We start from the raw sequence: 11,543 nt of genomic DNA, 5'->3' as shown, positions 1-11,543 counted from the left end.
AAGGGCTCCACCCCACACACACACACACACACACACACACAGCCCCATGGTCTCTATGGGGCTGGGAACCCCCCCCCCCGGGGGTGCTCAGTGCCCCATAGGGCTCTATGGGGCTGAGACCCCCCCACAGGTCTCTATGGGGCTGGGAACCCCCCCACAAGTCTCTATGGGGCTGGGACCCCCCTCCAGGTGTGCTCAGTGCCCCATAGGACTCTATGGGGCTGTGACCCCCCAATAGGTTTCTATGGGGCTGAGACCTCCCCCTCATGTCAGCACCTATGGGTGCTCAGTGCCCCACAGGTCTCTATGGGGCTGAGACCCCCCCCCAGGTGTGCTGTGCCCCATAGGTCTCTATGGGGCTGGGACCCCCCACAGGACTCTATGGGGTTGGGACCCCCCCCCCCAGGTCTCCATGGGGCTGGGACCCCCCAGTAGGTTTCTATGGGATGTGACCCTCCCCACAGGTCTCTATGGGGCTGTGACCCCCCCCCATAGTTCTCTATGGGGCTGAGACCCCCCATATGTCTCTATGGGGCTGGGACCCCCCCAGCCCCCCCCGTGCCACCATTCATTCACTGCCAAACCTGCCCGGCCCCACACGGGGGGGGGGCAGCGTTGGGGGTGGGGAGCAAATGGGGTTTGTTATGGGGGGGATGTGGGGCAGAGCCTGAGTTTGGGGTTGTGTCTTTGTGGCTGCAATGGGGCCGTGCAGGGCTGCAGGGTTATGGGGTGATGCAATGGGGCAATGCAAGGAGCATTGCAGCAGGGCAATGGGGTGATGCAATGGGGCAGGTGGGATGCAGGGCAGTGGGGTGATGCAATGGGGCGATGCAAGGAGCATTGCTGCAAGGCAATGGGGTGATGCAGTGGGGCATTGCAGCAAGGCAATGGGGCGATGCAATGGGGCGGTGCTGCAGGACAGTGAGGAATGCAGTGGGGTGATGCAATGGGGCAATGCAAGGAGCATTGCAGCAGGGCAATGGGGTGATGCAGTGGGGCAATGCAATGGGGTGGTGCTGCAGGGCGATGGGGCAATGCAAGAACCATTGCAGCAAGGCAGTGGGGCAGTGCTGCAGGGCAGTGGGGTGATGCAGCAGGGCAATGCAAGGAGCATTGCAGCAAGGCAATGGGGTGATGCAGTGGGGCAATGCAATGGGGTGATGCAATGGGGCAATGCAATGGGGCAATGCAATGGGGTGATGCTGCAGGACAGTGAGGAATGCAGTGAGATGCTGCAGTGGGTCAATGGGGTGATGCAAGGAGCATTGCAGTGGGGCAGTGGGGTGGTGCAGGGATTGCAGCAGGGCAGTGGGGGGATGCAATGGGGTGATGCAGGGAGCATTGCAGTGGGGCAATGCAATGGGGTGATGCAATGGGGTGATGCAGGGAGCATTGCAGTGGGGCAATGCAATGGGGTGGTGCTGCGGGGCAATGCAAGGAGCATTGCAGCAGGGTAATGGGGCGATGCAGTGGGATGATGCAGTGGGGTGATGCAATGGGGCAGCGCTGCAGGGCTATGGGGCACACATCCCCCCCAGCCCCACACATCCCCCCCAGCCCCACACATCCCCCCCTTACCCCACACATCCCCCAGCCCCACACATCCCCCCCCAGCCCCACACATCCCCCCCTTACCCCACACATCCCCCTTACCCCACACATCCCCCCCAGCCCCACACATCCCCCCCAGCCCCACACATCCCCCTTACCCCACACATCCCCCCCAGCCCCACACATCCCCCTTACCCCACACATCCCCCCCCAGCCCCACACATCCCCCCCAGCCCCACATCCCCCCCGGCCCCACACATCCTCCCCCAGCCCCACACATCCCCCCCTGCCCCACACACCCCCCTGCCCCACACACCCCCCTGCCCCACACACCCCCTGCCCCACACATCCCCCCCTGCCCCACAAACCCCTCCAGCCCCACACATCCCCTGCCCCACACATCCCCCTTACCCCACACATCCCCCCCAGCCCCACATCCCTCAGCCCCACACATCCCCCCAGCCCCACAAACCCCCCCAGCCCCACACATCCTCCCCCAGCCCCACACATCCCCCCCAGCCCCACACATCCCCCCCCAGCCCCACATCCCTCAGCCCCACACATCGAATGTACTTCGGGATCTTTCTCTGCCTTTCACCGGGAACAGCGACGTCCAAACCCAGTTGGGGGTCGATAAATGGGGGGGGTCGTTAAATAGGGGGGTGGTCTCTAACTGGGGGGGGTCTCCGTTCACTTCTCGTTGTTCCCGTTGGGCTCCATTTGATTTTGCCGCTGTCGGATGAATTTTTTTGTATTTCTTCATTTTATTTTATTTCTTCTCTTTATTTTATTAATTTTTTTTTGTTGTTGGCTTCGAATTAAAGGTGAAAAAATGGCCGCTCCGTCTCTTAACAACCCGGTTCGGTTCGGTTCCCCCCCCGATCCGATTCGTTTTCCCCCCTGGTCCGGTTCGTTTCCCCCCCGGTCCGGTTCGTTTCGACCCCCCCCCGGTTCGGTCCGGTTCCCCCGGTCCGGTTCCGTTCCCCCCCCTCGGTCCGGTTTGTTTCGAACCCCCGGTTCGGTTCGGTTCCCCCCCCCGATCCGATTCGTTTTCCCCCCATGGTCCGGTTCGTTTCGATCCCCCCCGGTCCGGTCCATCACGCCCCCCCCGCCCCGGTCCGGTCTGGTTCGGTTCCCTCCCATGGTCCGGTTCGTTTCCCCCCCGATCCGGTTCGTTTCGACCCCCCCCCGGTCCGGTCCGGTTCCCCCGGTCCGGTTCGTTCCCCCCCCCACGATCCGGTTCGGTTTCCCCCCCCCCCCCCGGTCCGATTCGTTTTCCCCCTCGGTCCGTTCCGTTTCGACCCCCCCCATGGTCTGGTTCGGTTCCCCCCCGATCCGGTTCGTTTCGACCCCCCCGGTCCGGTTCGGTTCGTTTTCCCCCCCCGGTCTGGTTCCGTTTCCCCCCAGGTCCAGTTCGGTTCCCCTCCATGGTCTGGTTCGGTTCCCCCTGATCCGGTTCGTTTCGACCCCCCCCGGTCCGGTTCGTTCCCCCCCCGGTTCAGTCCGGTTCCCCCGGTCCGGTTCCGTTTCCCCCCCATGGTCCGGTTCGTTCCCCCCCCTCTCTCCGGTTCCGCTTCCCCTCCCCTGGTCCATCTCCCCCCCCCCCGGTCCGGTCCGGTTCGGTTCCCCCCCCGCGGTCCGTTTTCTCCCCCGTTCCCGATCCGCCCCATAGATGGCGCTGTCGATCCGGGTCGGATCCGATCCCTCCTCCCTGGTTCTTCTCTCTATGGGGCGGCGCGGCCGAACCGGGTCGGAACCGCCGGGATGTGAGAACTGAACCAGCATGGACCGGAGGAGAGGTATGGGGGGGGGGGGGGGGGGGAGTATAGGAGGGGTATGGGGCAGGGGGGGTATATGGGGTGGGTATAGGGGAGAGACTATAGGGCAGGGGGAGTATAGGGGGTGTGGGTGGGTATAGGGAAGGGGGGATATAGGGGGTATAGGGCAGGGGGAGTATATAGGGTGGGTATAGAGGGTGTGGGTATAGGGCAGGGGGAGTATAGGGAGGGTGGGTGTAGGGGGGTTGGGTATAGGGCAGAAGGAGTATATAGGGTGGATATGGGGCAGGGGGAGTATATGGGGTTGGTATGGGGTAGGGTTGGTATGGGGCAGGGGGAGTATATGGAGTGTGGGTATAGGGCAGGGGGTGTATGGGGGGGAGGGTATAGGGCAGGGGAAGTATGGAGTATGGGTATAGGGCAGGGGGAGTATATGGGGCGTGGGTGTAGGGCAGGGGGAGTATATTGGGTGGGTATAGGGGGGGACTATAGGGCAGGGGGAGTATATGGGGTTGGGTATGGGGCAGGGGGGCTATAGGGGGTGTCGGTATAGGGCAGGGGGAGTATAGGGCTGTGGGTATAGGGGAGGGTGGGTATAGGGGATGGGGGTGGGGGGCAGGGGGAGTATATGGGGTGTGGGTATGGGGCAGGGGGAGTATAGGGGGTGGGTGAGGGTATATTGGGGGGTGAGAGTGTGGGGGGGGTTGGTTTAGGGGACGGTGAGTGTGGGGTATGGGGGGTGTAAATAGGGGGTGTATAGGGTTGGTGTAGGGGTGAGAGTTATTGGGGTTATGGGTATGGGGTGCAGGTATAGGGGGCTGTTGCTTTGGGGGAGGGTGAGTATGGGGTGTGGGGGTATAGGGTGTGTGGGGTGTGGGGGGTGTTGGTTTAGGGGAGGGTGGGTATAGGGGGTGTATATGGGGTGATATAGGGGTTATGGGGGGGTGAGGGTATAGGGGATGAGAGTATGGGGTGCAATATAGGGGGTGAGAGTGTGGGGTGTGGGGTATAGGGGGTGAGGGTCTAGGGCTTATGGGTATGGGGTTATGGGTATGGGGGGGGTGAGGATATAGGGGCTGTGAGCGTATGGGGTGAGAGCATCAGTGTGGGGCAGGTGTTGGGGGGGACCAGCATTAGGATGGTGGTGCGGCCCTATAGGGCAGCGGGGCTGAGTGGGGCTGAGCGCAGTGGGGTGGCTGTGGGGTGGATGTGGGGCTGGGGGTGGCTATGGGGTGTCAGTGGGGTGGCTATGGGGTGGATGTGGGGCTGGGGGTGTCAGTGTGGTGGCTGTGGGGTGTCAGTGGGGTGGCTATGGGGTGGCTGTGGGGCTGGGGGTTTCAGTGGGGTGTCAGTGGGGTGTCAATGGGGTGGCTATGGGGTGTCAATGGGGTGGCTATGGGGTGTCAGTGGGGTGGCTGTGGGGTGGCTGTGGGGTGGATGTGGGGCTGGGGGTGGCTATGGGGTGTCAGTGGGGTGGCTGTGGGGTGGCTGTGGGGCCGGGGCTGTCAATGGGGTGAGGGACGGAGTGTAAACAAGGTGGGGGGGGGAGTCACGGGACGGAGTGTGGGGTGGGGGCTGCTCCTATGGGGCGATGTGGGGCAGAGCTCCGTGGGGGCGGAGGGGAAGGGCCCCCGCCCTATAGCCGCGCTATGGGGTCACGCTGCGGCCGGGAGCGGCTCCAGCACTGAGTCATCCCGGCCGCGATCCCTGGGGCGCCCCACAGCTGTGACCCCCCCCCTCCTGCCCCATAGATTCCTCGTTTGACCCCCCCCTGCACCCTATAGCTGGGGGGCTGCTTGCCTCCCTGCCCCATGGATGCTTTCCATCTCTTCCCCCCCGCCAATTCTAGGCCCCCTCCCCATCTTTACCCCCCCCTCCATCTCAGAGACCCCCCCCAACCTTAAGGACCCCCCCCATTCTTTGACCCCCCCTCCCATCTTTAACCCCCCCTCCATCTCAGAGACCCCCACCCAATATTAAGGACCCTTCCCCAATTCTAACTCCCCCCATCTTTATCCCCCCCCCCCACCATTTAGGCCCCCCCCCAAATTCTTTGACGCCCCCCATCTCAGAGACCCCCCCCAACTTTAAGGACCCCCCCCCCGAATTCTAGGACCCCTCCCATCTTTACCCTCCTCCTCCATCTCAAAGACCCCCCCCAACCTTGAAGACCAATGGGGGTTGGTCACCATATAGGGCTGCTATGGGGCACAGGGGGTGGTGTCACCATATAGGGCTGCTATGGGGCACGGGGGGTGGTGTCACCATATAGGGCTGCTATGGGGCACGGGGGGTGGTGTCACCATATGGGGCTGCTATGGGGCACAGGGGGTTGGTCACTATAGGGGGCTGCTATGGGGCACAGGGGGTGGTGTCTCCATATGGGGCTGCTATGGGGCACAGGGGGTTGGTCACTATAGGGGGCTGCTATGGGGCACGGGGGGTGGTGTCACCATATAGGGCTGCTATGGGGCACAGAGCTCTGAGCACACTGGGGGGGGGGGGGATATAGGTGGGGGGGGGGGAGGCAGAGCTGAGCAGGGTGGGCACAGCATTAAGGTCTGCCCTATAGACCCTCCCCAGCATCAGGGTCTGCCCCACAGCTGCCCCCCAACATCAGGGTCTGGCCCCATAGCCCCCCCCAGCATCAGGGTCTGCCCTATAGACTCCACATCCCACCCCCCAGCATCAGGGTCTGCCCCACATCCCCCCCCCCCCCCAGCATCAAGGTCTGCCCCACATCCCCCTCCAACATCAGGGTCTGCCCCACATCCCACCCCCCCATCAGTGTCTGCCCTATAGACCCCCTCCAGCATCAGGTTCTGCCCTATAGACCCCCCCCATCAGTGTCTGCCCTATAGACCCCCCCCATCATCCCCCCGTTGTTTCTCCTGTTGTTCCTCCCCCCCCTTTCCCTTATTATCCCCCCCCCCCGTTCCCATGGTGCTGCAGCTGTTTGGCTGCAGTTCCTGCATTGCTCAGCGCTGCTGCTCGGACAGATGTTTCCTTCCCCCCCCAAACACACACACACACACAGACAGACATGCAGCTCCCACCCCACACACAGGGTGGCTGCAGGGCTGCATTGGTGCAGGGGGGGCTGTTCTGTAGGGGTGCAGATATGCTGGCACCAGGGGGATGCAATGGGGGATGCAACGGGGATGCAATGGGGGATGCAACGGGGATGCAATGGGTGCATGGATGCTGTCTCTATGGGGTGCAGTAGGGATGCATTGGTGCATGGATGCTGGCGCCATGAGGATGCAATGGGTGCATACGTGCTGGCACCATAGGGATGCAATAGATGCATGGATGCTGGCACCGTGGGGATGCAATGGGGATGCAACAGGGATGCAATGGGTGCATGGATGCTGGCACCATGGGGATGCAGTGGGGATGCAATGGGTGCAGGGATGCTGGCACCATGGGGATGCAATGGGGGATGCAACAGGGATGCAGTGGGGATGCAATGGGTGCAGGGATGCTGGCACCATGGGGATGCAATCTCTATGGGGTGCAGTAGGGATGCATTGGTGCAGACACGCTGTTACCATGGGGATGCAATGGGGATGCAATGGGTGCAGGGATGCTGTCTCTATGTGGTGCCGTAGGGATGCATTGGTGCATGGATGCTGACCATGGGGATGCAATGGGGGACGCAACAGGGATGCAGCTGGGATGCAATGGGTACATGGATGCTGTCTCTATGGGGTGCAGTAGGGATGCATTGGTGCATGGATGCTGGCGCCATGAGGACGCAATGGGTGCATACGTGCTGGCACCATAGGGATGCAATAGATGCATGGATGCTGGCACCGTGGGGATGCAATGGCTGCATGGGTGCTGACACCATGGCACTGCCTGGCCCTGCTGCTACTGCAGGACCCCCAGACCCCCCTCCCTGCTCCCAGTGGCTGCTCTGCATTTATTGCATGCACTGAGCAGCCCCCAGCAGCAGCAGCAGCAGCAGCAGCAGCTCCCCTCCTGCAGGAGCAGCACGCTGAGCTGTGCATGCACCAAACCTGCAACCCAGCAGGGTTGTCCCCGGGGTTGGTGCTGCAGCGCTGCTCCCCTGCAGATCTGGAGGCTCTGCTGGCCGACCTGCATCCCTTCCTGCTGCTCCTCGACCAGGAGAACCTCAGCGCTGCAGCCCAGGCCAAGAAGCAGCAAATTGCAGAACTGCTGCGACGGCTGCAGGGCCCGGCAGGTGAATGCGATGGGGAGATGGAGGGGGGCACAGAGTGGGGCTGCAACTCACATCTACCCCCCATGCAGCAGAGGATGCAGAATACATGATGATGCGCTGCATCTCGCCATCACTGGGGATGCAGCAGGGACGGGGTGATGCAGGTGAGTTATGCTGCATGTGGAGCTGCTCACCATCCTGCATTGCTGCACATTGAGCTGCTCACCATCCTGCATTGCTGCACGTTGAGCTGCTCACCATCCTGCATTGCTGCACGTTGCTCTGCTCACCATCCTGCACTGCTGCATTGAGCTGCTCACCATCCTGCATTGCTGCATGTTGAGCTGCTCACCATCCTGCATTGCTGCACATTGAGCTGCTCACCATCCTGCATTGCTGCACGTTGAGCTGCTCACCATCCTGCATTGCTGCACATTGAGTTGCTCACCATCCTGCATTGCTGCACATCGAGCTGCTCACCATCCTGCATTGCTGCACGTCGAGCTGCTCACCATCCTGCATTGCTGCACGTCGAGCTGCTCACCATCCTGCATTGCTGCACGTCGAGCTGCTCACCATCCTGCATTGCTGCACATCGAGCTGTCACCATCCTGCATTGCTGCATGTGGAGCTGCTCACCATCCTGCATTGCTGCACATCGAGCTGTCACCATCCTGCATTGCTGCATGTGGAGCTGCTCACCATCCTGCATTGCTGCACATTGAGCTGCTCACCATCCTGCATTGCTGCACATTGAGCTGCTCACCATCCTGCATTGCTGCGCATCAAGCTGTCACCATCCTGCATTGCTGCACGTTGAGCTGCTCACCATCCTGCATTGCTGCACATTGAGCTGCTCACCATCCTGCATTGCTGCATGTTGAGCTGCTCACCATCCTGCATTGCTGCACATTGAGCTGCTCACCATCCTGCATTGCTGCGCATCAAGCTGTCACCATCCTGCATTGCTGCACATTGAGCTGCTCACCATCCTGCATTGCTGCACATTGAGCTGCTCACCATCCTGCATTGCTGCATGTTGAGCTGCTCACCATCCTGCATTGCTGCACATTGAGCTGCTCACCATCCTGCATTGCTGCGCATTGAGCTGCTCACCATCCTGCATTGCTGCGCATTGAGCTGCTCACCATCCTGCATTGCTGCACATTGAGCTGCTCACCATCCTGCATTGCTGCACATTGAGCTGCTCACCATCCTGCATTGCTGCACATTGAGCTGTCACCATCCTGCATTGCTGCGCATTGAGCTGCTCACCATCCTGCATTGCTGCACATTGAGCTGCTCACCATCCTGCATTGCTGCATGTTGAGCTGCTCACCATCCTGCATTGCTGCACATTCAGCTCCTCACCATCCTGCATTGCTGCACATTGAGCTGCTCACCATCCTGCATTGCTGCATGTGGAGCTGCTCATCATCCTGCATTGCTGCACATGGAGCTGCTCACCATCCTGCATTGCTGCACATTGAGCTGCTCACCATCCTGCATTGCTGCACATGGAGCTGCTCACCATCCTGCATTGCTGCACAAGGAGCTGCTCACCATCCTGCATTGCTGCACGTTGAGCTGCTCACCATCCTGCATTGCTGCACGTTGAGCTGCTCACCATCCTGCATTGCTGCACACTGAGCTGCTCACCATCCTGCATTGCTGCGCATTGAGCTGCTCACCATCCTGCATTGCTGCACGTGGAGCTGCTCACCATCCTGCATTGCTGCACATTGAGCTGCTCACCATCCTGCATTGCTGCACGTTGAGCTGCTCATCATCCTGCATTGCTGCACGTTGAGCTGCTCACCATCCTGCATTGCTGCACATTGAGCTGCTCACCATCCTGCATTGCTGCACATTGAGCTGCTCACCATCCTGCATTGCTGCACCTTGAGCTGCTCACCATCCTGCATTGCTGCACATCGAGCTGCTCACCATCCTGCATTGCTGCACGTTGAGCTGTCACCATCCTGCATTGCTGCACATTGAGCTGCTCACCATCCTGCATTGCTGCATGTTGAGCTGCTCACCATCCTGCATTGCTGCACATTGAGCTGCTCACCATCCTGCATTGCTGCACATCGAGCTGCTCACCATCCTGCATTGCTGCACGTCGAGCTGCTCACCATCCTGCATTGCTGCACATTGAGCTGCTCACCATCCTGCATTGCTGCACAAGGAGCTGCTCACCATCCTGCATTGCTGCACGTTGAGCTGCTCACCATCCTGCATTGCTGCACGTTGAGCTGCTCACCATCCTGCATTGCTGCACATTGAGCTGCTCACCATCCTGCATTGCTGCGCATTGAGCTGCTCACCATCCTGCATTGCTGCACGTGGAGCTGCTCACCATCCTGCATTGCTGCACATTGAGCTGCTCACCATCCTGCATTGCTGCACGTTGAGCTGCTCACCATCCTGCATTGCTGCACATTGAGCTGCTCACCATCCTGCATTGCTGCACAATGGGCTGCTCACCATCCTGCATTGCTGCACGTCAAGCTGATCACCATCCTGCATTGCTGCACATTGAGCTGCTCACCATCCTGCATTGCTGCACATTGAGCTGCTCACCATCCTGCATTGCTGCACATTGAGCTGCTCACCATCCTGCATTGCTGCATGTCGAGCTGCTCACCATCCTGCATTGCTGCGCATTTAGCTGCTCACCATCCTGCATTGCTGCACATTGAGCTGTCACCATCCTGCATTGCTGCATGTCGAGCTGCTCACCATCCTGCATTGCTGCACATTGAGCTGCTCACCATCCTGCATTGCTGCATGTTGAGCTGCTCACCATCCTGCATTGCTGCACATTGAGCTGCTCACCATCCTGCATTGCTGCACGTTGAGCTGCTCACCATCCTGCATTGCTGCATGTTGAGCTGCTCATCATCCTGCATTGCTGCATGTTGAGCTGCACGTTGAGCTGCTCACCATCCTGCATTGCTGCACATTGAGCTGCTCACCATCCTGCATTGCTGCATGTTGAGCTGCTCACCATCCTGCATTGCTGCACGTCGAGCTTCGTGCTGCTCACCCTCCTGCTGACCTGGTGCATTGCTTGCAATGCTGCCCCCTCCCCTCCCATGCACAGCAGGGGCTGCAGTTCTGGATATGGGAGGATGCAGAGCGTGTGAGCTGCACCAGGACGGCACCCAGAGCTCCCAGGTTGGGGTAAGGATGGGGCTGCAATGCTGGGTTGTTGTAGGGGGGGTCCGGCTGCAGCCCAATGCAGCCCAATGCAGCCCAATGCAGCTCAATGCAGCCATCCCTGTGCTGAGCAACTGGGCTGCACTGAGTGTGAGCTCCCATCCATCCCTATGGGGACCCCTTGGGGACCCCCCCCCCCGTCAGATGGAGGCCCGGGGCTCCTCACCCCCCCCCCCACCCGAGGGTTCCTATGAGGAAACCAAACCCCGCAGCTCCACGGGACACGGTGAGTACGGCCTGCACCGCACGGCCCCATGCAGATCCCCCCCATACCCCCCATACCCCTTCTATCCCCCCCATCCTCCTCCTATTGCCCCATCCCCCCCATACTCCTCCCTATCTATATCCCCCTTCCCCCCATCCCCTTCCTATCTCCCCCATACCCCCTATCCTCCCCCCTTTATCTTCCCTATCCCTCATTACCCCCCTTATCCCCCCTGTACCCCCTATCCCTCATTGCACTGTCCCATATCCCCCTTATCTTCCCTGTCTCCCTTATCTCTCCCCATTCCCCCTTATCCACCCTGTACCCCCTATCTTCCATTGCACTGCACCCCCCATGTCCTATATCCCCCCATCCCCCTTATCCTCCCTATCCCCCTTATCTCTCCCCATTCCCCCTTATCCACCCTGTACCCCCTATACCCCATTGCACCCCCCATCCGCCTGAATCCCCCTCATCCCCCTCTATCCTCCCCCCTTATCTCCCACCTTATCCCCCCCATCCCTCCATTTCCCCCATTCTCCCCCTTACCCCCCCTACCTCCCTTATCCCCATCACACACCCCTTTATCCCCATATCC

General features: G+C 60.6%; 1 protein-coding gene across 1 annotated transcript; it reads left to right on the top strand.

Moving 5' to 3' along the window:
* Window positions 1–3,183: 3,183 nt before the first annotated feature.
* On the top strand, window positions 3,184–7,795 carry LOC146759130 (actin filament-associated protein 1-like 2). The gene is made up of 3 exons (XM_085510255.1): window positions 3,184–3,350; window positions 7,408–7,536; window positions 7,605–7,795. The coding sequence occupies exons 1-3, from the start codon at window positions 3,335–3,337 to the stop codon at window positions 7,730–7,732; spliced, it is 273 nt and encodes a 90-aa protein (XP_085366381.1). The 5' UTR covers window positions 3,184–3,334; the 3' UTR covers window positions 7,733–7,795.
* The last annotated feature ends 3,748 nt before the right edge of the window (window positions 7,796–11,543 follow it).

The sequence above is a fragment of the Coturnix japonica genome, chromosome 10, assembly GCF_054131305.1.
Source record: "Coturnix japonica strain WE chromosome 10, WE-NBRP24, whole genome shotgun sequence".
Classification (NCBI taxonomy): domain Eukaryota; kingdom Metazoa; phylum Chordata; class Aves; order Galliformes; family Phasianidae; genus Coturnix; species Coturnix japonica.
The sequence above is the reverse complement of the archived record's forward strand: the minus strand, read 5'-3'. Positions and strand labels throughout refer to the sequence as shown.